The sequence below is a fragment of the Amblyomma maculatum genome, unplaced genomic scaffold (assembly GCF_055883805.1).
Source record: "Amblyomma maculatum isolate TAMU_Amacu unplaced genomic scaffold, ASM5588380v1 scaffold_13, whole genome shotgun sequence".
NCBI classification, from domain to species: Eukaryota; Metazoa; Arthropoda; class Arachnida; order Ixodida; family Ixodidae; genus Amblyomma; species Amblyomma maculatum.
The window spans coordinates 38,857,382-38,885,302 of NW_028146738.1; the positions used below are offsets into that span (position 1 = coordinate 38,857,382).

General features: G+C 46.5%; 1 protein-coding gene across 1 annotated transcript; it reads left to right on the forward strand.

Annotated features, from left to right (window-relative positions):
* Positions 1–330: 330 nt before the first annotated feature.
* On the forward strand, positions 331–27,844 carry LOC146172607 (uncharacterized). Its single transcript, XM_084585814.1, has 11 exons — positions 331–401; positions 4,290–4,367; positions 4,913–5,180; positions 6,212–6,457; positions 7,434–7,442; positions 8,203–8,282; positions 9,091–9,175; positions 13,881–13,965; positions 22,574–22,737; positions 26,091–26,152; positions 27,597–27,844. Exons 1-11 carry the CDS (start codon positions 331–333, stop codon positions 27,754–27,756), a joined length of 1,308 nt encoding a protein of 435 aa, XP_084441940.1. The 3' UTR covers positions 27,757–27,844.
* Positions 27,845–27,921: the final 77 nt, after the last annotated feature.

Here is a 27,921-nt window from a genome sequence, read left to right on the forward strand (position 1 = left end):
TTTACTATAAACCGCATATAATAACAGGCGTATTTGATTTATATGCTGCTTTACGTCGGTTTAATGGGTTTTATTTTGTCCGGTTTTGTTTCAAGATGTAGCGCCGCGCTTTTCATAGCGTCCTCCGAAGGAAACTCTAAAAAGAGATCGCCAGCGCCGTGTGTCTGCTATGCAACTCCTTTTGAATAAAAGTCTCAACTCACTAAAAGAGCGCTTAGGTAAGAGTTTTCGCTTGCTCGTGTGACACGGGTATTAGACACGCTCCAGTGTTATTTGGCAGCCTGCTATATCTTGCCCAGTCACGATCATGTCATCGATGTAACATCTGACATGCGGGATGCCGTGAAGCACTTTGTCCATCATGGACTGGAATACTACCAGGGCACTAGCCACACTGTAAGGTAGGCGCTGACATTCAAACAACCCCAGGCTAGTGTTTACATCAAAAATGATCTGGACTCTGGAGTAAGCGGCTATTGCTGGTACGCCAAAGAAATGTCTAGTAAACAGAATAATTTTCCTCCTTTCAAAGCAGTGTACATATCCTCGGGCCTGAGTAGTGGGTAACGGTCTGTTTTCAATGAAGTGTTTAAGGTTATCTTATAGTCTCCATATAACCTGGTACTGTTATCTTCTTTTAAGAATGACTAACAGTGTAGCCCAACCGCGGCGCATTACTGGCTGCATCATGCCTGTTTCCACTTGCTCCAACAATTTTCTAAACCTTTTCTGCAATGGAAAGGGTACAGGTCTAGCGCGGCAAAATACAGGAACTGTACCACGTTTCAGAACAATTTTTGGTTGCAACTTGTATGTTGTTCCTAATTTCTCAGAGAACACCGAAGGGTACTTTTGTTTAAGTGCCACCTGTCCAATTTCCAGGCAGTCAAGTCTGAGATGTTCCAGGCAATTTCGGCCAGGTAGTGCTGGTAACCTCTTTTTGTTGCCCTGAACAACAACGACAGGTAGCGCCATGCTATTATCCTTGTACTGAACAGCTACGTCACACTGCCCTTTAAGTTGTATCTGTTCCCTAGTATATGTGCGAAGCGACATTTTGCATGGTTCGCCTCTTACGCGCGAAAAGTGGGACTGGTACACTAGCTCTGGAACGATTGTGATGGCTGATCCCGTGTCAACCTGCATATTACGGGCATGCCCCTCAATGTTAATGCCCCCTTCATAACATGATCGGGTTGAGTTAACCAAATGATACAGTTCATGCTCAGAGTCTTCGTCGAAATATTTGAGCAAGTGGGTGCTTTTAAATTTTACCCTAACTATGCGGCACCTTTTTCTTCAAGTGGCCTACTTTTGAATACTCATGACAACCGAGTTTTTGTAACAGAAAACGTCCGATGACTGTGCCCTGCCGCACCTATCACACCTCCCGCTCTTGCCGCCTCGCCTTCTCTTGGGCTTAGGTTGCCTCGGCTAGGGATGCTGTAGAACTTTCACTACGAGCACTAATGCCTCGTGTTCTCTTGACCGCATTTGCCCACTGTCTCGCACCGCTAGTTCTCTGTCAAGGGCGATTGGGCATGCGCTTTGAAATGCCATGTTTCGCTCCGAGTACAGAGCACGCCGAGTCTCTTCATCCCGTGTGCCGTCAACCAGCCTGTCTCGGAGGGCATCTTGTAAGAAGTCGCCGTAGTCGCACTTCCTGGCTAAGTGATCGACTACTGTCAAGAAGACGGGGAGACACTTTTCGTTGGTTATCTCAATTGCCGTTAAAAAATGCTTTGAGCGCTTTAAGTACGACTCGAAGTTTTGCGTGTTGGGGTCGTATTCTGACATCTTCCCCACTGACGGCATGTTTAAAGAAGCCCCAAAGTTCGTTGGGATGCCATGGGCGATGCTGCCCTCTGAACGCTGAACGAAGGTCAAGACGATGCTTGAATCCGTGAGCGTCTGCAGGCTGCGGGGTAGCATGAGGGAGACGGTCTTCCACCCCGCCGCCACTGCGCGGGAGCAGCGTTCTCGCTAGCGAACCGCGGAGGGAACAAAAGGACAAGGAAGGGTACGACACAGCGTTAACTCCAGTCCCATTTATTGCACATAAAAAACATACAGAGCATGACGGCTAGCTATACATCAACAAGGATTTCCTTGGAAGGGCAAGGCTACGTAAGAAACAAGGACTTCTGACTCACCGGCTGGGGAATGGGGGTGCGACTTTGGCTGCGGACATTTGCATGCGCCGTAAATATGGCGGCCGGGATCTCCCATCCGCGCCGTGTTCTTCGGACAAAGCCATACCACGGCGTCTGCCGCGGGAGGCGGCGAGAGCGCGCGGTATTTACTCGTCGCTTCGCGGTTGGAAACCAGAAGACGGGCGGTCGTGCACGACGGGTCATCGCGTGTGTGCTGCATACTCCGTGCCCGCTATCCTCTCCAAGCGAGAGAAAACTGCTCGCGTTGCCGGCTAGATCCAGAAGCTCTCTGTGGGCTTCTCGCGTACACTTCTTGGTGGTGCACCCAACGATGGTCTCCTCCCCCAAGGGGAGGTATTTACCTTCTCTTCCAGCCGGCGCTGCCACGACGCTCGTTGTGGTGGTGGTGATTGGCCACGGCGGAGAGGGACACAACTGGTTTTCCACAAGGCGATAGTCGTACCCCGAGAGCACCACTACTTCGTTCCTTTTTCCTGTAACGCAGAACGAAAGCCAAGGCGATGCTCTCCTCCTGAAACACTGAACGAAGGCACCGCTCGGTTACTCGCTTGCTCGCTCCATCCGCCGTCTGCTTGTCCCAACCTCGTCGCCAGTTGTTATAACGTCAACAGCGAGTCATGCCAGTGAATGAACTGCTTTATGCAGTGCTGGCATCCATATACTCATGTGTGAAGTCACATTAGTCGGACCCAGCGACGCAGTGTTTTAGCCGTCGTGCTGCATTATCACATAGGTCAATATCGAGCCCTCCACAATGGCACCTCTCATATTCAATCCATGAAACTCTATCAATTTTTACTGCTTTCTATTCCCAGCTTATTTGAAAATATGGTTAGATTCGGTGAACTGTGTTGGCATGTACAGGTTTGTTGGCATGTGTTTGACAAACTGCAATTCAATACTGTGTATGAGCAGTGTGTTGATGAAAAAAAGGATGACATGCTTGATTTCAGGCTTTCTACTGTTGCTCGTAGTCCTGAACACCAGGACATTTACTAAGTTTTGGTGTAGGCAGAGAGTAGGGGCGTGCGAATATTAAAATTCTCAGATACGAATTGAGTACAGATATGGGGCGAAAAAATTCCCTCGATTATCGAATCGAATATCTGATGAATGAAAAAAAAATCAAAATAGCAAGCATTGCTAGTCCTCTTTATATCATAGTTGACATTTGTATCCAAAATAAAATTAAACTAGATTCCTACAGAAGCATATGGCGCACTGAAAAATCTTGCATCCGAGTTTTAGAGGACTTCTTATTCAGTTTCTTTTAGTATAGTATGAACCAGCATGAAGCCGGGTCGAGTTTTCATATTGCTGCTGGATGCAGTGAACTCTCATTACTGCTACCACGGGACCAGAAACAATGCCCTAATTAACCGAAAATTCGAATTATCAAATGGGCCTAAAAAAGAACAGCTTGAGGTGCATAACAGTAACTTTGTGTGATGAATAGGTTTTGCGCTTGAGGTGAAATTTCAGTAAGAACAATGTTTTTTCTTGGTGTCATGGATGGCTTTGTTTTGCATGCATTTTTTGGGAGGCCTTCGTAAGGTCCCTCTTCACAAAACTGCATTGTCGCATGTTGAGGATGCTTAGCAGCAGTCAACGCGGTCAGGTATTGCAGTAAGGCTTCGTACTGTGAGCGATACAGTGTCTTAATTCGAAGATCACGAGTATCAGTTTTTTGACTGCAAGTATGAATCGAACAACAAACATATTTGATTGGTATTTGAAATATTCAATATTCGCACCCATAATAGTACGGTTCAAGCTCCAAGAATTGGTTGTGGCTGTTTATTGAATAGGCTGATTTTTATTCAGTGGCTCATTATTGATGTGAAATTGCATAGGGTGGAATATCTGTACACATTGAGTTAACGTTGTCGCTTGTTCTCGGTGTGCGCCTTGCGAACATTGAAAATTGTGCTCTTCAGAATGGTACTGGAATATTCATGAACAGCTCGCACGTATTGTCGTAAAACAGCACAGTGGGGCGTCTAGTATAGTTTTTCCAATGCAGGCCAGAATGCAGGTTATAAAAACGAGTTCTGTTCTTGATGTTCCGTTGCTGAAGTGCCTGGAGTTGTGTAAAAGGCACAGTCTTTCTTACAGTGTGGAAGATGTACCAGGAGTAGATGAGGAGGCAAAGTTCCAGGCTCTAACCGATGCGGATGTGGATGGTATTGTCAGGTAAGACTGGATCTTCCGCTCAATCGGCTTGTGCTTTCATCGCAGGAACCTTGGCAAGATTAATCAGGTTCTGTGGCTTCTCTTGATAGCAATTTAAAACGTGGTCATGCTCTTTTACCTGTTAATGCGTTCTGGGAAGGAACAAAGAAACAACCAAAATAAATAAACGACCATGGAGGGTGCTTTGGCCAAAGACATTCACTATGCGTTTCACAAGTCCCTTCTGCAACTGCATGAATTCTGCCATGTCTTTACTGGGGAGTTTGCAAGTTTCGTGACTGGCAACAGTGGTAGCATATAGAGTTGCATGAATTGGAGCTGTAACGGGGGTCATGTATTGCAGCGTGTTCATCTAGATTTACTCATTGTATGTTGTTTTGACCAACGGACATTGAAAACTGCCGATCGTTGATTTATAGTCTTTAGGTGTGAGCACACGGCAGCTATGTCACTCAAATACGAGTTGGCAAGGGCTTGCTGTGTAGTATACGAGCGCATTACAAGTATGCAACCTGACCGTATGCGGCTTCACATTGCTGCTGCAGGCGGCTACGGGACTTCCTGCAGGAAACCGGGCCGTCCCAGGAGGATGACTTGCTGAAGGTCCTGAGCCCCCAAGAGGCGCGGCAGGTGCTGTCAGAGTACAGCACGCTGGCCAACTTTGTGGTCCGATATCCGGGATTCCGACAGGTGCACGAGGAACCCCTCTCCTTCCTCTACTACCAAGACCATGAGGACGAGAACGATGACTGCACCCTCCCCACTGTTGCTCCAGGGGGCGCCCACAACGGGCTGCAATTGTATGCGCGCAAGGTATGTGTGCATGTGTTCTTGCTGGGTCTTGGTGATGGAGTTGTCGGGATGTCATAAATTAGTGCTAAGGGATAGGCACATGAGGACCTTGGTTCGAAAATTCTTTCTGTCTACATGGAAACGAATTTTGCAAAGAAGATCTGGGCAGAACCTGCAGCCGACTTAGCATGCCAGAATATGTTCAGTTTCTGTTCAGTGTGGGACACACTGTGAGTGGTTGGACGCAGACAACTCAGTAGTGACTGCACACTAATCACTACGAGGTAGTGGCTAGAGTGGAGCTAAGCTTTTGGCAGTGTCATTTCGATGTCATTTTCTTGTCGGTAATCTTTTACCTGAACAGAATGACATGCATTTGAGAACAGTATTTTCAACTTTTATCCATCCTTCCATCCACACCACTGGGAAATTGCTGTCAACTTTGCCGTATAAATTCAATAAATAGGCCACATTTACTGGATTAACACTAAATTTCTCAGGAAGGTTTATGTAACCAAAGCAAAATAATGGACCTGTAACGAAAACTGGGTTAATTTTGGCAGGGAGGAATTGATCCGCAGGAGATAACTGTGACAAATACGTACACCTGGCTATGAGACGTGACAAGTCATGGAAAACAAATGTCGTCCTTACGTAAGGGCCACACTCCAAATTTAGAAAACATTGGTGTCACACACACACTCACACAAAAAAGCTGTTTCATGTGCGCATAATGTCTGCTGCGTATTGTGATGAACCTCGCCGCAATGGTTAGGGCGCTCAACTGCTGTGCCCTAGGATGCCGGATCGAATCCTGGCCATGGTGACCGCTTTTCGATGGAGGCGAGGTGCCCGTTTCTGTGCGATGTCAGTGCACGTTAAAGAGCGCCAGATGGTCAAAATTCTTGAGCCCTCCACTACGTCGAGTCTCTCATAACTCGAGTCATATTGGAATGTTGACGCCCCTAAACCAAACCAAACCATTATGGTAGTGGTTGGAGGCTTCGTAGTTCGGGTGCAGTCTGACGGTAGTGCACTGGTGTGCCGGAAAGATTGACCAGGAGCTGAAGCAGCCCGTGGAGGCAGGTGATGGCGGATATCAAGGTGCGCGGGCCAGTCCGTGCGGCCGCACCTCGTACGAGTTTGCTGAGGAGGATGGCGTCAAGGAAAAGGAAGTCTGTGTCAAGGATAGCTGCAGCCAGACGCCATACCAACCTCGCTGCCTGTCGCGAGCCATGCAGGCTGTGCAGCTGACATGCGATGCCGCGACCCAGACCCACATTGCGGACCCTGCCCAGGTAACTACATCAGCGAAGAAAAAGTATGCTCATATTAATATTGTACAGCGAGGCTTTTCTGCAGACTAGGCGAGCTTTCTTCCGGACAAGTGCGATGTGCTTTAGCTTTTTCCATTAACACTTCTTTTTGGGCGAGTTGGTTCATTTTTGGAAAACTTGTTTTGTTTTGGTTTGTATATTGGTTTGTATCCTGGCTTATGTTTCAGACATTTAGAAGCGTTAAATCTTTACCTAAGGCTAATTTTCAGTGGCTGAATTTCTTCAAACATGAAACTTGCAACCAACGCAAAGTAATGAACCTTTAACTAAAACTGGTTTAATTTTGGTGGGGACAGATTGATCCGTGCTTTTTGGATTTCAAGGTGGTCATGTGGTCACGTTAGTTCAATCTTAAAAAGGCGGATCAGCTGAGTGTACTATGCTAACGGGAGGACCAGAATTAGATTTGCAAGCTAAGAGAATTCGCGGGATAAATGTGATTACCTTATGAGCCCACAATAGCTTGCAAGATGGTGTGCGATTGCTTTTGTACGTCCAAGGATGGTCGTGCCGCAGGACAAGCGCTGCCGCTGCTTTGGGTTGGAGGCGTTTCGATGTCGGTGCCTCCGCCACATACTTCTTGACCATGGATGGGCTGGATAGGTGTGAAAAGTGCGCGAACTGGTGTCTCTGGTCTGGCTCTGCCTTGTCTAAGCGCCGAGAGAATGACATCCATGGCTGCATTGCACTGAAGCCGCTCTCTGCAGGGACACGCTTCGGCGGTTCACAAGTCTCTTCGTGCTGATAGTTTGGGGTTGGGGCGCTGCTGCATATCAAGCCGGGGATGACCAAAACTTTTTGAGTCTACAATAGATCATATCTTCATTGGTCTGTGGCAGAACGGAGATCGGTCATTGTTACCTACACCCCAAATTCTCGTATTAACTAGGCTGGTCCAGGCTAGCGCACTGGACACTTGGTCAAATTTACCTACGAGATTGCAGATGTTCTTCGAACTGTTCAGAACTTCTCATTATTGAAGTTGTGCTTGCACATATTCAGGGTTATTTACAGCCACATTTTCTCCCTTAAATACTACGGCTACTGATCCTACTATGCTACTGTGGCAGCATTGATGGACGAGGAGCGAATAGGTATGCCAAGCACACGTACCGATGTGAGCTCTTAAATATGCCAGCATTTACCCAACACTTTACACGACCAGATATCACCATAAATGCAGCCTAAAAAAGCGGCGCAAAGTTGAGTTCGACTGCCTCTTTGGTAGCGGTTTAAGCACTTCCCTCTAAGCATAATGGTGCAGAAAGGATGTGTCGGGCCTTAAGACCTTGCTGGTTTACCATACTCTCTGGGGACAAAACAGCTAAATGTGTTAATTTTCTTATCAGCCTTCCGGACCACCTTCTAAGTTCTTTTTTTGGGGGCCTCTGTTTTTCGTGAGAAAACAAAATGTTCAGGGTCCTGACGTGCAAGTGTCGAAACACGTGACGCAACTTGTACTACAAATTCATCATTTGTGGAAAGAAGCATCACGTGGCAATGCAGGACTCTACACTGCGCCGACATTGCCACGATTACCAGAATGCATTTCACTGGCTGTGACATAGCGCAGCTCCCAGTGAAATATCTTTTAGTACTATATCATGATCCAAAGCTGTTCAATTGGGGAAAATCCTCCTCTGGTATCCTAAATAACATTTTTGGCCATTAACTGGGATGTTTTGCCAACGTTTCTTCTCGTGCAGCTGGAGCTGATACTGAAGGTCCAAAACGATGAAATCTCTGAGCTCCAAGACAGGCTGGCGGTTCTGCAGGAAGATCATGCGTGAGTGTCCATTGAGCGTGCTGAATAGTTCCATTGCAGAGCAATTTTCTCACCTCTGCTTGAATAGTATGGTGTTGTTGTTTTCACTACCAAAACCCTTCAGTACGATACCTGTAGTAGTATAGAGTAGCAGCTTTCATAACCTATTGAAAGTGGTATGAAATGCCACCTAAACGGATGCCACTGTGGTCTTCGTACGAATTTCCACAAATTCTTCCAGCTATAGTACCCGCCGTGGTGCCGCAGTGGTTAAGGACTGCAGTGTCCAAGGATGCGGTATCGAATCTCGACCGTGACAACTGCTGTGCGATGTGGGTGCATGTTTAGGAACCCCGGATGGTCGAAATTTCTGGAGGCCTGCACTGTGGCATCTCTCATAGCCTGAGTGGCTTTAGGGCATTAAGCACCATAAATCAAACTGAACCATCAAGCTGTAGTAGGAATAGTAGTAGTAACATTAGAATACATTTATTTGGCCATAAATTATTAAATATTGGCCAAGTATGTTGATAGCCTGGATAACTAATCGAAGGATGGGTCGAGGAGTGGGTACATAAGTGGGTTTGAAAAGTGAACTGCCAAAGAAATGTAAATATGTGCTGAACAGTTTGGTTAGTAAACATATGCTAAAATGTTTCGTTTGGTACTTTGCCAGTATTTATTTAGCATGAAAGTGATATCTGTCGCTGCGGCAACATAAGCAGCTTCCGGTTGTTTGAAAATGCTCATTAACCACCGATGGGACACGGCAAGGAATTTGACTTGGCTTCCAGGTCGTCATTGATGAATATTGTTTTTTCCTTTGCAGCCGCGAGTTGAAGAAGCTTCATCTCCAGCTTAAAGAGCTAAAAAACAAGCCACTAGTAACACAGTCACCATCACTACAGAATGAGGTCAGTCTTGTTTCTTCTCTCTTTCATTCTAATCTTTTTGTCATCTTGGGAGTAGGCAATCTGTGTGTCATCTGTTCTGCCAGGCGTCCTTTAACTAGGTCATTTGCTGGCAGTGGTGCTTACGTTTAAAATGTGCTTGCTATCTGAGGTCATAGAGTGTGAGGGTTCTGACTTGGCTCGGACACTCCTCTCAGAGCCGAGAGCCAGGCCGCTAGCTCAGACCACAGTCGTTGTCGTGAAGAACGGCACGCCGAGGCACAGCCAGTCGGCCAAGCCATTTATTGGGAGTGCCCAGTTTCCATCGTCGGTCACAGCAGCATCCGTGCACTCCGGCGATGCGGCGTTGTCTCTGGCGCAGACGCTGTCCGCCGAGATGCGATGGGAAGGGGAAGAAGGGGCCGCCTGGCACGCTACGCCAGTTCTCTCATTCCCGCCCTCTCCACCACAGCCCTGGGGGAAGGAGGCCAGAAGGGAAAAGATGAGGGGTCCCTGAGAAATAGAGGGTGTTCCCCGCTCTGGTGCAGGCGAGGGGAGTGTTGAATTCCCACACCCTTCCTCTCTTAATGGTGACCTCTACCTGGGCGCTGTTTTCCCCTTTGAAGCTGCACGGCTGATCCCTCAGCAGATCCATGTCGCAGGACAGGAGTTGGGACTCGGGTTGGTAAGCTCTGTCTCTGGCACCGCGGCAAAAGCGAGGACAACCACCCTCCCGTTGGGCTGGTTCTGCGTGCATACCGCACATTCGACTAGTTCTGCTGAAATCTCCGCCGCCGCTGTTACGGCGGGAGACAAGGGGCAAAGTACCCTGACCCACCATCTGTCGGGCCGTCGGTATGCCCACAGTGCGCTGCTCGCACACGGTCACGCCAAATTAGGGCAGCAGGCTCCGTTCCATCCATCCACCAGGCGCCTTGCAGAGCTCCGTGTACAGGAATCACGCCGGCCTGCGTATCTACACGGGTTGAGTTCTTCTCCAGCCAGGGTTTAACGGGCATGCTCCAAATCCCAGACGGCAGAGGGAGAGGTCATTGTGCACTGGCATCTCCACAGCCCTCCCGTTCGTGAATTATTTGTTCGAGCTCGAATGCAAGCTGCTCCAAGAACGTTTGTACGCTTGCGCAGCCACGGGGCGCGCCGTCTAAACATCGCCATCGCCGTCCGAACTCAAACGGTGTGGCCCGTACGTGCGCCCGGAGTGCCGGTGTCATAAATAAGGCCAGTGGGCGCGCACGGTTCGTATGAACATGCTCAGCACAGGCTTCGCGTGAAGGAACGTCGGCGGCTTGAAAATCGACACCTGCCGGGTAACTTTAAGTAAGACCTCCCGTGCCCTTCCGGTTGATATTCGGCTACTCCGCCTACCTTCAGCACTGCAACCTCGCGGAAAGGACTTTTTCCTTATATCCGCTAGCGCACGAACTCGAGGGTCTGGTGCTTGTCTGTGGCGAGCTCAAGTTGCACAAGCAGCTGACGGCACCGGTGCTGTTCTGTGCGTGATCTCACGCTATAAGCATTCTGCTTTCTTTCAGCGATCGCGCTTACTGAGGGTGTTTTAATCATGCCCACAGAGTAGCTGTGCGCTGGGTCTCACATGCACAGCATTTGACAATCCTTCAGTGATTTCGCTGGCTGTGGCTGCTACAGAGCCGCGGCTTGCGTGATTGCACGTGTGCGCCATTTTCCGGCGGTCGCAGCGAGTGCGCTGGCTTCGGGAGTTGCAGCGATGCCCGTAGAGACTTCTCTGGGGTTTGCTAGCTGACGCTCCATTCAGCGCGTGCAGTTTCCACTTGAACAGTCACTTTAAGTGTAAGATGCTGTTGGCATGGGTCCACTGATTCCGCCTGAGCTTGGGATTTTCAGCTTGCAGCCACGCAACAATATCAGCAACCTCTAACGGTCGCACCCATCTGAGCGCACTTCCTAGAGCGGCTTTGTATTCATATTTCGGCGCACGCTCCTTTACGCGAAGCTTGTGCCGAGCGCATCCAGAATGACCGAGCCTGCCGATTGGCCTTATTTACGCCAAAGGCTTTGCGGGCGCAGGTAAAGGCCATGCCGTTTGAGTTCAGGTGACGAGAGCGGGAAAGGCGATGTTTAAACAGTGCGCCTCGTGGCTGCGCCAGAATACAAAGATTCTTGGAGCTGCTCGCATTCGAGCTCGAACGAATACCCGGACTCCAGAACGCCAGTTCAACCTTGGCTGCAGGAGAACCCGGAAGAATGCGGCCCGTGTAGATAAGAAGCCGGCGGGGTTCCTGTACACGGAGCTTTTCAAGATGCCTGGTGCATTGAGGGAGGAAGCGTGCTGCCCTTATTTACGACCTGCGGGGTGTCGGCGCGGCAGGGGGAGACCAGCGCACTGCGGACGTACCAGCGGCACGTGACAGTATGGTATGCCAGTGGACTTCGCCCCCTCTTCATCCCCGTGACTGCAGCGGCGATGTGATGGCTGCCATCCTCGATTTGGACGCGGCGCCAGAGACAGAGCTTACCAACCCGAGTGCCGACTCCCGTACGGCGGGATGGACCTGTTGAAGGACCACTGCCGTACGTCTTCAAAGGGGGAGAAACAGCGCCCAGGTGGAGATAACAATTAAGAGAGGAATGGTGCGAGAATTCAACATTCCCTCGCCCGCATGACGCGGCAATCCCCCACCTTATCTATCTCTCTTTCACGGGGACGCCTCATGTTTCCCCTGATGGCCTACTTCCCCCGGAGCTGTGGCGGAGACGGGGGGAGTGAGAGGACTGGCGTAGCGCATCAGACGGCTCCTTGTTCCCTCTTACCTCCCATCTCGGCAGACGGCATCTGCATCCGGAGAGACGACGCCGGAGCGCACGAATGCTGCTATGACTGAGGACAAAAATTGGGCACTCCCAGTAAACAGCTTGGCCCACTGGCTGTGCCTAGGTGTTTCGTTCTTCCCTATCGCCGACGTGGTCAGAGCCCCAGTCCCGTCAGAACACTCACACGTCAATGCCGAAAAGCTTGTGCGTCTTGAGGCAGGCGTAAGTTGCCGCTATACTGTACCGTGTGCCGAGACAGTGAACAAAAGGCTGGCAATAATTCTATTTTTTGAGACAGCTATGCTTTTTCTCTTGCACCGCAACTTTTAAAATTGGTGTAGCAATATCACGGTATTATCATGAACATAATATCATTTTAAAGGACACTAGTATTGGGAGACAAGGTGGAAAATATTGACTTATTCTGGTTCTGGATCTTACCGCACAAATTTTCTTCAGCCTAATTTTTTTATCTCCGCAGGATGTCGTGTTTATGCTTGCATAATGTCTTAATTGTAGTAAAATTAGTGACAGAGTGAAGGTGTGAGAAAGTGGTTCAAAAATGTAGATACAATTTTCGTGTAGATGTAAGCCAGTTGTTTGCTACTCGCGGTCGCCAATACTGTTTAGGGTACATTTGAGGCTGTTGTTGGGGATAATTTTTTGGTATGCAATTGAGAAGTTCCTGATAGATTTCAAATCTATTTCTTGAAATTTTATTTTTTGAAGTTTTTAGTGATTTTATATGCGCCTTAACTCTTTCTTTGTCATTGGCACCCCCTTTTTTGTTCTCCGCTCTGCATTAAAAAACACGGTGAACATATTGTTCTAGATTTCTCTGCGCTAGCTTCGAACTTGTGCAGCTTTCGAAAGTGGTTGTAATTTTTTGGCCAAGCATCTACGAGTGTTGTTCGGTTATCAGTTGTAACTTAGGTTTATCATTTCCTCACTATGGATGCTACGTAAAATCTAGTTGGTCTCCACTTCAAATTGCGTATTTCGGCGATATACGTGGCAAGCTTGGTCTGTAGATAACATAAAAATTTTGTCTCACTACCACCGTCACTCCCACATAACCAGTTTCGAAGCTTTGATCTTGAGGCCCACAGCGCAGTTGTTGCCTCTGCATAAATGATGTGCTGCCTCCTTGAACGCTGTGCTGAACAAGCGCCGAATGCTTTTTGGACTGGAGAACTCGTGACTAAGCATGTAGCCAGTCGTAAAGTCAAACGTGTGAACATGGAATGAGCGCGAACTCAACGAATGATCCATGTCTGCTGCTCCATCAACCATCAACACTCCCTGGAAGTGCCGCCGTGTCACGTGACCAGACGTGACTGACGTGCAAAAAGGGAGCTTCGCCGCGATTCTAACAGTGGCTCTTCCGTAAACTATCGACACTCCCGCAGCTGCAGTTTGTGCTGTGTAATTAAAGTTAAAGAAATATTCTTCCCGACAACCGGATAAGCACGCACAGTAACTGAATGTTGCACTTGCTTTGGCTAACTGTGCCACTATTTGGTTTCGATTGTAAGTCGACTCCCCAGCTTCGAATTTACGAACTTTAAAAAAGTGTCGCCTTACAATTGTTTAAATACAGTATAGGCCGCTTAAAGTGACAGAAGTTTGTGTCTGACCCCTTTGTTTTCAAGCTCTACCTACCACTCTGTCAAGAAGCACTGAGAACAGTGCTCTTTTTGTGTGCGTTCGTATGTTGCCGCTGTTTATTACCCAGCATGTAGGGGACACTAACATGCTCACTTGCAGTTGTCTATGTGACCTCGTGTCTTAAGCGAACCGAAAATGAACTGCCGTTCTCGTTTGACGAGCTGGAAATAAAATCCAAAACACCAAAAGGACTGAAGGTTAAAACTTCGTGCCGAGCTACGTGCCGTAGGAGCTGGTTCATTTTTCACAGGCCGACCAGAAGGTGAATAACCACTTCATGGATGAAGAGGAAGGAGCGGATGAAGACGAGATGCATAGGGGAGCTGTCGCTATCAGTAAAATGTCCCTGTCCGCGCCTACTTCCATCAATATCCCCCTATCGATGGTTTCACGATTCGAATTTTCCCGTTTTAGAAGCGCTCCTTGACAAGTACCGTCCTCCTATGGGAAGTACAGGAACTCTTTCAGTTTTTCCATCGAGCCGCGCACGTTCAGATGATCTCCGGGGTCGGGTGATCAGCGCTCCTTGTTTTCATCATGGCGTCGACGTCGTGCGCTCCTGCTGAATGGAAACGGGTGTTTCCGCGACGTTGACGCCTTTCGCGGAAACGCCCGTTTGCGCGCAGCAGGAGCGCACAACGTTAACAGCAGCAGTGATGACTCAGAAGATGAATTCAGCTTTTCAGACTATAGGACAGGCAGTGAAACTACGTCAGAACTACCCGGAACATCGACAGCCAGACCTCGACAAGTTTTGAGTTCGCTCTCCAAAAATGCCCGCTTTTGTTGAGCACTGATAAGAAGAGATCAATGTTCTGAAGGTCAGAACTGTTATCTGCACAGTGACGTCTTTTGAGTTGTATTACTTGGAGCCAGTAGCGCAGGGAGTCGTGTTGTCCGCTAGAGGACAGCCAGTGGTTGAAATCGACACTACTGTTTTCTTTCCCAACACAGCAAATACTGTACACAGAAAGCTAGTATTTGCTGCAATTTTGCATTGGTCCCTGTTGTAAAAAAACATATATCTTCGTTTTATTTGTATCAAGAAACTGATCGTTTTGTGTGTTTGCTTTTACTACGATTTTCGCGGATAGTTTTTTTTAATCACTTATTCAATAAGTATAATGATTGTCACTAATAACCCATTGTAAAGAATAATTTCTCCTCTACAATTTGATACTAAACGCTCCTGTACCTAGCATTTTTGTTAAGGAAAAAATATTAATGACACCACCCCAAAACCACCATTTTTCCCGCGGACAGCAAAGTATTAAGGAAGCAGAAGACTCTGGAGATGGGGGGGAAGGCCATTGCCAGCTGCCACCCGGTCGACCGTCAGCCCCATCGCCGCTGCTGCGTGGGAAATCTCCTCCAGTTCGTGCTGAACCCGAAAATTTGAAGAAGGAAGTTGTGTCCGTCTGGCCCAACCTGAAGCCCCGCTCGGAAAACAACGTCGGGAGGCCAGGTGGGCTCCAGTCTCTATTGTGACAGTGTTGTGAAGTGGCATTCAGGCTTCAGTCTAGTAGCTTCGAATAAACGTAGCTGCCTTGGGAAGGTTGTGAAAATCGGCTTGCCCACAGGGTATAAATTTGAGGGTTTTGCAGGTGCCGAAATTTTCGAATACGAATGTAGCAATTAAAATACACGATTCCCTGGTTGCTATGTTCGACATTTCGACAAACTGTGGTTATGTATGATATGTCATTTCTCAAGCCCAAGGAGCCGTGAAAGTACACATAGGCGAGAACCCGAGAATCAGGTCGGCTTCCAGCATTGATATCACAGTCCAACCCATATCGCCTCTCGAGCCAACAGCCGCTTCGTTGTTGTTATCCCTAAGCGTGGTAGCCACGCAGTGCTAGGCACGTGGCAATAAGTTTTGTGATCAACCAGACATATGCAAAAGAGCGCTCACAACGTTGCAAAACTGGTCAGCGGCGATCACCCTTTCCAGTTTCTTTCCTGCAGTGCCTAGGTGCAACTTCAGCGAGCCAACATATGAGGCACCCGTTCCCGTGGAAACAAGAGTTTATGCGGAGAAACGCGGCGGCTTCTTTTGCGGTTTCTTAGGGACATAGGGGTGAAACATTTGATAATTACAACTAAATTGAAAGCTCAATTCGAAATAGCACCATGACTGGTGCGCCAGCTGGCGGCGCCGGAGTGTAGGGGTTGGTGTCAGCGGCTGCATCTGCCTGCTCTTTTCTTCCGCGCAAGTGCCGAAGCTTGCAACTAAATACTCGTTAATTTGACCCATGTTAATTCAGAAGCACGAATAAGTATTTGTTTGTGCGGTCCCAGCCGGACGCCCATGAATGGTTATGGCATCGGATGGGCGCCACAGGATTTCAAATGAAAAACCAAGTCACTACGCAGGAAAAACATTCTTTTTTTTTGTAAGTCATTCTTCCACCCATAAGTCACTAACAAAAGCACGCGGTCAGTCACACTCATGACCCTGGCTTTAGGCTCCGTTCGCTTCAAAAGTCGTTTGCACTGTCACGCATTCCAATGGCTGTTTGGCAGTGGAGGTTGCCAGCTTCAGACGCCACACGATGAAGTGAAAACGAAGCCTGTACAACCGGACGAGCACTGGCATTCTGCCCTGCCAAGTTGCCTCCCCCCACCCCTTCGCTTCCTCTTTCCCGATAGAGCTGGTGTGAAAAGATAAACACCCCATGATGTTATCGCTGTGCAGCATCTTAGTGAACTGCCAAGTAATGTGCGGTGGAATGAGACGGTGACAGTACAAAACGGGCACGCTAACGAACGCTTGCTTTTTTTTAAAGTTCTCAGTGGCTAAAGTGGGGGTGGGTTCATTATGCAAGACGCTCGCTACGCGAGTAAATACGGTGTAATTTACCGCAATGCAAACACGGTTCTTGTTAGTTGCTTCTTTTATTTTTTTCGGGGAAGCACCCCCATAAGATAACCGGGTCCTTTTGGGGAGAGGAGACCACTATTATTGTGATGCACTGCAATGTGGGTAGCGGAAGCCTCTGAGTGTTCCCGACAGTGTGCACAATGCGAAGCACTTCGAGGGGAAATACTGGGATGCGAGCAGTTCCCTACTGTAAACAACGTTTTTTTTCCTTCTAACTTGAGGAAAGAATTAACGAGGATTTACGTATATGGCAGAGATATGACAGCTCCACTCTTTTTCTGCAGGTCCATGTTGTAAAATGAGCCGGTATGCCAAATCCTATGTAAAAGTATTCCTGGATAATTTAGTAAAGTGTACATGAGCGATTTAGAAAAAAAAGTGACAATATTCGTTTTTTTTTTTCATTTTTCACTGAATGTTTTCTTCCGTATTCGTATTTCATTTGTGTTTGGAAATTTAGATATTTGCGCACAGTAACATATATTTGAACGTACCTAACATCTTTGCACATCTTTTAGGGGCATTTGTGTTACGGTTACCTAGTTCCTTGCCAGGAACGTGGCATGCAGTTCAACTAAGGATCATTCCATGCTAGGTGATCCACACTTTGGGCTTTGCCATTTTCAATTTCTTCTTTAAAAATCATGGCCTATTGTGTAACTGTGACCGATTATTCCAGTTTCTTTTTGGCGAAAAAATATTTTTACGTCTGTTAACTTTGCAAGCAGTAGCCGAATGCAACCATAATTTGTAAAAATTACATATTAGGCACAATTATGAGATGAATCATTTTCCTCTCAAGTAGAGCACATTGTGCTTTCATGTGTAATGAATAGAACGTTTTTCTTATTTTTGTTGATACATTATAAGGTGCAGAAAAGAATGCAGTTTCAACTTTTATATATTCTTGCAGTAATTTCAGTTATTTGGTCAAGTTGTTGAGGGTGTTGTAGTAAAAATGTGAGATGGTAAGTCTGCATAGTACAATTCGAGGACGTTTATTTCTGAAAGTTTAAATCAGAAAAGTTCTGTTTAGGAAAATAATTTTGAAACTTGTGTCCTTGCAGTCAACCATGGCGTTGCTCCGTGCTAGCTTTTGATTGCAGCCCACTTGCTGTCGGCTTCAAATTTGCGCAGAACCAGCACTCCTCTAATTAAATAAATTGGTGCGCTAGGTTTGGGCACTGCCAGCTTCAGCAACAAAGAAGTTTGCTAAGGTTATTTATACAAAATATAAAATGGTAGCGTGGCAGAGGATCTGGATATACCCTGCATGCTTTTTACACGTCCTCTATGACACTGGTCTCTGAATTTATAATAGTTCTGTAGGCATAGTATTTTCAGAAATTGGGAGGAAAAAAATTTTTAGGAACGAGGTCAGGGCGAAAAAGTCGCAAAAGTTTCTTCTACCCGGAAGAAAACACTCTGTCTAAATAAAGATGAAATTTTTTTAATAAAAGAAGTTTACAGTTATGGTTAAAAAAATATTTTTAACACTGTTTTGTGCAACTATGTTTTGTTACCGCTTGTAAACTTAAAATGGCAACCACCACGGCTTGGAAAACATTTTAAAAGAACGTGGGATAGCATTTGTCATGGTGACAGAAAAGACCATAATGTGCAGTCTGGATCAGTTGTTATGGAATGACTCTATATTGAAATGGCTAGGCTTAATGACACCCAGAGTGATGGTATGCAACATGTTGCCTTGATGTCAACATTATCTGCATGTGTATCAAACAATAGCTGTACGTATGTCTTGGTGATATAGAAACCTTTAGGTTTGCGGTCGCAGCTCACAGATTTATATAAGCGATTGTAAACAGTGCCAGCCGGCTGGCAAATTTTATGAACTCATATTTACCGGATTTGTACCGTCAGGATTTTGCTCTCTTCCTGCTACAGTATAATCTTGTTACAAGAGACATGATTACAAGAGACACTCGGTTATGAGACATACTTAAAAATGCTTTGGTTGGTTTTCTTATGTTTGCCATGGTAACATCGCATACAAGAGACGTGATTACTAGAGACACTTGGCTTACTAAATACAAATATTCTGGGCACCTAGAATAAATTCGTAACTCTTTAGAAAACGCATAACCCAGACACACTCGCACGACGTGGCCGACTTCGTACTAACTCGCATGTTCTTCACATCTCATAACCTTGGCTCGATTTCATTACATGCTGTTCGGCAGGAGGATTTCGCACCTCGCATGGTTGCTACTATTGTCTCACTGCTCCGAAATTTCCGTCATTCTGCTTCTATAGTGTCATTTGCACTCCTGCACTGATGTTTTAGTTGAATTTACGTTTGCTTGGATTTTCGATCCAGCTTCCGCAATGCCAGTCACTTCGTACGCCAGTAGTCGGACCGGTCGGACTCTAGAGTATTGTCATTTAGATGGAACACTTGCGCTCGACGATTCATCCGCATAGTTTCTCATCAGACACAGACTCAAATCTCTAAAAGTTATGTTGAAGTGAGTCCAATATTTAGTTATCAAAAAAGGCAAAACAGTTAATTACATATATGTTACGTTTAACTTATACCACTTCAAGGGCATTGTGAGCAACAAGAAGGCTTGCAAACACAGATGGGCAAAGCGGCTCACTTTAGTGAGCAACTGCGTACGGCTGAGCTCACTGAATTTACCCGCCTCATTTGAATGGCTCGCTGTCTGACTTAAATCTGGGTCGCTAAGGAGAGAGCAGTGGTTCTATTGGAGAAAGCCGGCTCTCTCTTTCTCGTTCATTGATCCGCGTCCACTCAGCCTCCCAAACCGTTCCATTGCAGCTGGGTGGCTGGGTGCATCTTCCGCGGCTGTGTTAGTGGTGCGACAAAACAACTGCTTTTCCGCCCTTCCTCATAAGAGTCGCAGCTACTCTCTCGCTACAACACTATAGCCTCGCCTTCGGCTGTCTTTTCAATTGCTCTTACCAAATAACGATTGAGTCGTAGTTTAATAAACGTCAACAGTGGTTCTTTTGCCCTCTTGAGAGCCAGTTCGCCCTTTCGTTCCGTGAGCCGTGTATAAAAAGAAACAGCGGCTGTGATTATTCAAAATTCGGGTGTTTACGAATACTAGCGAAACGCACGGTCATTAAACTGCGTCTAAGTTGCAAACGTTCAGATTGCTGGTAAATGCATAATCACCTGCAAAATAAAGTCGGTCTAGATGCAGTTACAAAAATTATTAGAAGAGCTGTAGAAAATATTAAGAGTGGAGACAAAAAAAGGAAAAGAAGTGATTTTGAGAAGGCAATAGCGCGATTGTGGATGCTTTTATTTGCCGCTTCTAGGTGGCGCCCCAAGCCATAAGTACCTAAGGCTTCTTTATAGATAGAGGAGCCTACGTGTAAGCAGGTGGGCGCGCCATCTAGTGGAGGCATCACCATCATCATCAGCCTGATTATACCCACTGCAGGGCGAAGGCCTCTCCCATTTTTCTTCACTTAACCCGGTTCTGTGCTAGCTGCATCCACTTGACCCCTGCGAACTTCTAAATCTCATCCGCCCACCTAACTTTCTGCCGCCCCCTGCTACGCTTTCCTTCCCTTGGAATGCAGTTTGTTACCCTCATCGACCATCGGTTATCCTCTCTCCGCACTACATGTCCTGCCCATGTCCATTTCTTCTTAATTTCTACTAGAAGGTCGGTAACTTGAGTTATTTCTCTGACCCACTCTGCACACTTTCTATCTCTTAATGCTACCCCTACCATTTTTCGTTCCATAGCCCTCTGGGTTGTCCTCAACTTAAGTCGAACTCTCTTGGTTAGCCTCCACGTTTCAGCCCCATAGGTGAGTACGGTAAGATGCAACTGTTGTATACTTTCCTCTTGAGCGATACCGGTAAGCTGCTAGTCATAATCTGCGAGTGCTTGCCAAATGCACTCCACCCCAATCTTATTTTTCTTGTTAATTCCTTTTCATGGTCCGGATCAGCGGTTACTACCTGTCCTAAGTAGACATATTCGCCTACTACTTCCAGTATTTCGCTACCTAATGTAAACTGCTGTTCCTTCCCGAGGCTGTTGAACATTACTTAGTCTTCTGCGTATTGACTTTCAGGCCTACCTTTCTACTTTTCCTGTCTAGGTCATCAATCATTATTTGCAGTTCATCCCCCGAGTTGCTTAGCAAGGCAATGTCATCAGCATATCGCAGATTACTGAGGTATTCTCCATCTACCCTTATCCCTAACTGCTCCCATTCCAAGTCTCTGAATACTTCCTCTAAACAAGCTATGAGTAGTACTGGGGAGATTGTGTCTCCTTGCCTAACACCTTTCTTTATGGGAATTTTGTTACTTTCTTTATACAGAACTATGGTTGCTGTGCAGCCACTATATCTTTCAGCACTTTCACGTTCGGCTCGTCTACCCCCTGATTTCGCAATGCCTGCATCACCGCCGAGGTTTCAACTGAGTCAAATGCGTTTTCGTAATCAATGAATGCTATGTATAAGGGCTGGTTATATTCCGAGCATTTTTCTATCGCCTGATTGATGATATGGATATGATCGATAGTAGAGTACCGTTTCCGAAACCCTGCTCGATCCTTTGCTTGATTGCTGTCTAATGTTGTCGTGATTCTATTAGCAATTATCTTAGTAAATACCTCATACGTAACAGACAGTAAGCTGATTGGTCTGTAATTTTTAAGGTCCTTAGAGTCCATTTCTTGTGAATGAGGATAATGTTTGCATTCTTCCATGGTTCCGGTACCGCCGATTGCACCAGGCACTGCGTATACAGGGTGGCCAGTTTTTCTAGCACGATATCCCCACCGTCCTTCAGCAAATCTGTAGTTATCTGATCCTCTCCAGCTGACTTCCCCCTTTTCATAGTTTCTAGTGCTTTCTTGACGTTGTCCTTCGTCACTGGTGGAACGTCTGACTGTTTTTCCCTACCGCAAATCTTATTACGGTCCCGACTACTTTGGCTACTGTAGAGGTCTGTATAGAACTCCTCGGCTACTTTGACTATCTTTTCCATATTAGTGACGACGTTGCCCGCGTTGTCCCTTATCGCATACATCTGGTTTTTGCCTATGCCCAATTTCTTCTTTACCGTTTTAAGGCTTCCCCCGTTCTTTACAGCATGGTCAATTTTCTCCATGTTATACTTCCTTATATCGGCCACCTTGCGCTTATTGATTAGCTTTGATATCTCGGCCAATTCGATCTGGTCTGTTGGATTGGACGCTTTCATACTCTGGCGTTTCTTAATCAAATCTTTCGTCTCCTTAGACAGCTTACCGGTATCCTCTCTAACTATCCTACCGCCTACTTCTACCGCGCACTCAGTAATGATGATGGTAGTACTCACTTCCTAACGGCATGCAATGCCGCTCGCGGATTTCTCTACGACAGTTTGTTTTTGCTGCGTATGTCAAGTTTTCACATCGCCGTCTTAGCATTTTATATTTCATTAAACATAGAGAAATTTTAGTGATAAACCTCTACCGGGTGGCGATAAAGCTATTGTATCCAATGTACCGGCGATAATCGTTATATCTGGATCACTTTACAATAAGCCAATGAGAAAACTGGTAAATCCGGAGAATTTATTCATTATAAGCGATGTATCGTTATATCTTGTATCGTTAACGTGGACTGCACTGTAATAGCTTTACATGACAGCTTGCACTGCAAATAGTCCCACACAAAAATTCTCGTTTTTGTAGCAAAACTACATGGACTTTTCAACTTTGATGGCTCTGCAATGCTTGTTTCTGTAGCATGTGGGGTATCAGAGTGTGCATTCAGTTCGAGCGACGTTAAATTTAGTAGTTGTGACAGGGATATAAGCTTGCTTGATATCATGCCGTCGCATAGAACTTCAGCAACCACAAGGTACTGCAGGCAGACAGTAAGCTATCCCACGCGGTACTAGATGCCAATTGTTTATGCTTTGTGCCACAAACAAAAACTTGTTTCTTGGGTCTCTCTCGCTGTAGGTTTTAGGGTTTGCGTTTAAGGAGGAGACCTCTTGCATGTGTGGTCTCGCATGTGTGATTCTATGGCTGGTATTACCTGTAACAATGCTGCAGATGCCATGTTTGGAATGTATGCTTCGGGCCTCCTAAGCTGCCCGTTACGCGTGCTTTGTATTGCAACAGAGGGGCGGCGGGTTTCTGATTTCTGGGACCTAAATTGGATGTTGGAGAAGGAAGCCTTGTATTCCAGCTGTCCATCCTCTCCGACTAAGAGCAGGGTGAGCATTTAGCCTGTTTTGTTTGGCTTGTGTGGATAAACTGTCTTTTTTGGTAGAGCTTGTTTTGTCTATACATCAGTTACGTTTTTAGAAATAAGTTCTGTAAGCTCGCTCTAAAATATACGCTCTGCCCATTGGCTCCAGCGCACAACACGCTAGAGTGGCAAATAAAGACCAGCTATGATTTATTACTTGCAGCAGTAGCATAGTGCTCTTATGGTGTGTGCAGAGGCCAGTGAAACCGGTCTATTAGTGCTGCTGCGTGATCAGATCTGTCATAGCCATGATTATTTCCTTTCAACTTCAGGGAGGCAGTCATACAGTCAGTCTTTTTAGCGGTGATGAATCCTAGAGCTAGTGCTTTAGTAATGTTGCGAAAAGCGAGCCCTAGTGGCACGGCCGCTCAATGGAGGTGCACTTTGGTGCGGCCCGTCGCGTCGCCCGGAAGAACCGTATTGCGCCTAGTTCTCATCGCCACCGCGGCGGCGCTACCGCTCCGTGACGAGTCCGGGTCGTCCGGGCGGAGAGCGGCGCGGAGCGGCCGTGGCTGTACTTTCGTTTCAGCGTCCGCGCGGTCGGCGCTTGCTCAGATTAGGATTTATGAGCGGCGTTTCACACATTATGTGATGCTACGTGCAAGTTTGCTATTTATAAGGGGGATAGCAGCATGTCATCATCGCTGGGATTTTCCAAGTCATTCGTGGACTTCCGTTTACAACGAGAATCGAGGCAGTCGTGCGCTTCGCTGAGTGGGCACCCATTTAGTTGCGTTTCAGCCACTGTAATAACGTATTACATATTACAATCTTGTAATTGGGACAAGGTTTGGGGCCATTTATTCAGCGTGCACTTTTCTGGAAACTTACAATTCCGGATGTAGCGTTCAATATTATTGTTAAGCCTGTTCCTCCGTTTTCACTGGAAATAATATTCAAGTGGCTACCACCACCTAAACACGATAGCTAACACAAACTGTTACAAACTGTTGCAAAAGAAACAAAAAAAGACAGAAACAACGACACGCCCGCAGGCTAAGGCAGTTTTTTTTCGTTTGATTATGAAGCCGCGTGATGCACAGAAGACACGCAGGCTTATTTGACAAGCGAAGAACTTTCTTCGAAAGTTTATGTGCAAGCGTGATTGTTTTCACTGTCAGAATTATGTTGCCTGTCCTGTTGGTGAGCAGTGGTCGCATTGGTTTGGTTAGGTCCTTAGTGTGACTGCGGTCTTCTCTCTCGCAAATCAACTCCGGAAATGGCACGAAATAGGGAAGAAGGGTTGAAACCAACATGTTGCACAGCTTGCTGCTTCTACTGACCTCCGGGCACTTCATCACCTTGCTAACAAAGGTGCATGGTGATTTTCAGATACCTTAGGCGTCCATCATCAAGAACTTTGATAAGTCCAGGGGTTTGCAGGAATCAAGGCACAAAATTAATAAACGGATGGGGACTATTAAAATAAAATTATTGAGACTCTAAAGTAAGCACTCGAAGATATTTAAACTTTGGTAATATATAAATAATGAAGACAAGGGCAGACACTGAAAACAGAATAAATAAAAATGTTTCATGAGATTCTGTAAAAATATGTATACCTTCTCTTCACATGGACGTGCAAGGTAACCAGCCAAGAAAGCAATCGGTGCTAACCCTATGTCAGCTGCTGGTTCACACCACACATGAATGAATGAATGTAAGCTGACTCGGAAACTGTCTCGCAGCAGACGTGATGGCAGTGGGCAAGGTACGACTTCTATAATCACGAATGCCAAGTTTTATAGTTGCCTAAATGATGATAGGTGCATCTGCAGACTTTGATGCTTGCAAGATGCCAACCTGCCCAAGTATGGCAAAATGTGTATAATCTCAGTCGATATTCTTTTTTCGCTAGTGGTACCTTCAGTATTTTTTCAGAGGTGAAAGCAGCAGCCTTTGCGTCATCTCTGTTGTTCCCGCCATTCAATTGCCTTAGGCTGCTAAAAAGCGATACTACTAACACGCTGTTGAGGGCATGCTTTAGGGCGTATCGGAAACTGAGAATAAGATTCGGTTAAATGCAATGCACTACACACAGAAGACATTGCTGTAAGATACTTGATGTGATCAAAAAGGTACTGAATTAGCGCCACTGTTGATCTGGTTGTCATGATTGTTGCTTCGTACGTTTGCTTGGTTAGCCTTTGCATAGACGTGCCACCTTGGACCTGAATGTCTTCGATATGGCAAAGTCCAACCCTAACCAAGAGAGTCGCTCGTCATCTGACAAATAAAGCGACTCTTCTTGGTGTTTCCACGGCTTCACTGATGTGATGTTGTGCAAGGCATACCATTTTGATATCACTGTCACAAAAGTGATCGTAGCGGAGCCATCTTGAAACTCACATGATTTAGGATGACACTGGGAGTTGTCCAGGAGGAATTGAAGTGTAGCTATAACAAGTGGCGAAAATATATCTATTGGCCTGCGCGCTTTCATTTTTTCAAGGGTGTTTGGCTCAACATAAGCCCACGTGAGTAATTTAACTTGTAATGTGGGTAGTTCGGGAACACGGAGGAGACGGCTGAAGGAAGCGGGATCTTCAGTTTTATGTTGTTCCTGTAGTCTTCATCTGTGAAGTACAGTGAGTATACCAGTGACTTTTCACCGGCTCCCAACGGCTCCCTTTTCCGTCCTAGCCCCCCCGGGATATGTTTTTCAGCCATGCTGCTCGACGTTGTGAGTCGCATGGGAACTCATGGTAACCGATCTTCAGATCTTTTCTTGCATTCGTGGTGCACAGCGGCACACAGCAGTTGCCTGGCATGGTGCTACATGCGCTTAGGACGCTGTTGACACAGGCACCGATGGCACGCATGCAGAACTATCAGAACCACGCGGTTATGCTGAGTAGTCAAAAAGAAAACAAGCGCCAACACATCCAGCGCGCTCCTTCCGCGTCGTCTGCTCGTTCGTGGCGGCGGAGCCTCGTCATGACTGGTGGCGCCCTCACGGAGAATGACGGCGGAAACTGCAAATTATCCCAATACGCACTTCCGCAGCCATTGAGGCGCGACGCGACGGCCCGCACCAAGTGCGCCTCCATTGAGCGGCCGTGCTAGTGGGCTGTAGACCAGGCGTAGGCTAGAAATTAGGCCATTTAATCACCACTCTGCACTTAAACAGCTCTGCTCTTTCGGTAGCGCTTTCGGTCAAACAAAATGACCACTCAAAACACGCAGCTGTTGATCCAAATTTTCATTCGGGGTGGTGTAGTTAAAGCGAGCGTGGGCTAATTGCATTCATTTGTGCATTTTGAGCAAGCTTGTGTGTTGTATTGAAATATTTCTACCACGTTTCATTTCTTTTTACAGTCGGAGAGGCAGATAGAGAAAATAGTACACATGGTGAAGGAACAGCAGCCCAACTATACAGTGTGAGTTTTTTTTGGTTTCTTCTGTTCTGTAGCTCTTCTTGGCGGTGTGGTTTATCGGCTGAAATGACTTGAATCAAGCCAGATTAGTCATTGCCATAGCATATTACAGTAGAATCCCACTACAGTGAACACGGATATAGTAAAATCTCAAATATAGTAGGAAAGTGTAACTGAAGTCCCAATTCGTCTTCCATAGACGGCAGTGTGTTTGTCACCCCTTTATAGTAAAGTGTGTCTGGTCGCGGTAATGTACTTCCTACTAAAGGGCATCATCGCATGCCCGCTACCTAGAATCTAGAGGCATATTTTTTTAAATAAAACAATCGCACTGCGTGTATTTTATTTACCTTTACCACCAGGTTCGCCAGCTCTGAGGAGGAGCCAACGTTACCTATGCCTTAGCAACGTAATGAAAATCATGCGTCGCTTAGGGTAAAAAACTAAAGCTGGCTACGGACGTGGAAAGAAGGCTGCGTGGTTCGTGGAGAAAGTAAACGAGAGTAAAATTGCGGTGAAAAGAATGCATGGGAAGAAACGGACAAACAACCTCAGCACTTTGCAGTGCGAAGTAGGAGGCAGAAATGGCAAAAAGTGGAGATGCGGCATGTGTTTTGGCCCTCTTGACTGTCTCGCTCAGTTCTCATCTGTTGATCTCCTGCCTCTTCGATCACAGAAAGACAGAACGGCCCCATGTTCCTCCAAGACTCTGGTATTCACATGAAATCACTCAATTATATCCGTAGCCACACTGCATTCATGATTAAGAAATATATCCAGAAGATGTGAACAAGCATTGAAAATTGCGCAGAGAGATGGTTACTGAGTTATGGGGTGTGATTAGGTTTTTTGCCTCCATAGTTCCTGCAAGGTGCTAAAGTATCAATGTTCGGCTCACCGATTCATCTGCGGCTAAATCGGCTTGTGTGCTTGTTCAACAATCTCTGAAGTTTTTATTATGTGAACACAGAAAAAAAAAATAAGTTGGCTTGTGTAAATAGATTACCTCCTTCATTGAGACCACTTTTAAGACAAGATAATGGTTTTGCAAGGTAAAAAAGAGTACTGAAATACAGGTATCGCCACCACAGCTGTTCTCGAAAATGTCTCCACACGTGGGAGAATTCGGTCGATAACAGATGATGTGTCTTATGGTTTCAAGTCGAATTTGTGAAGTAGGCTTTTGTTTTGAACTTGCCTGTGGGCTTTGCATGCTTATGTGGTTTTGTTTTTAGTTTGCCTCTGTCTAAAGGCTTGGAGCAGTAGAGGAAGTCCAAGTACACTTTTAGACTTTATATTTTGGCAAGAGACTGCATATATTCGGTGTCGTGTTTACTGGTGTTGTGTGATGTTCTCAAGCATGGAAATTACCGCAGTGTAAAGTAGCGCGCACTGTCAGCTCCTAGCTGCTGCTCAATGCCAGTGCTGTGTTTCTGTGCGCGTGCAGGCATGAGATCCGCAGGCATGTGGACGTTGTGCGCCGCCTACGGGGTGGGTTCTCGCAGCTGACTTTTAACGAGATTGCGGCCCTGGTGCTCAGCCACATGAAGTCCACCACCACGCGCAGTAAGTGGCCACAGTCCACTGTCACTACACTTCCGCAGTAAACATCCGTCCAGTTCATAGACGGCAGGTTTCCACATGTGCTCTCTATTTATTCATCTTATCTATTTCATTATCCGAATGTCCCGCTGAAACCGACCTCTTAATTTTACCCCAGAACCAGACTGTAGTTGAAGACAGTAGTAATGTCTGTCTGTCTGCCTTTATCT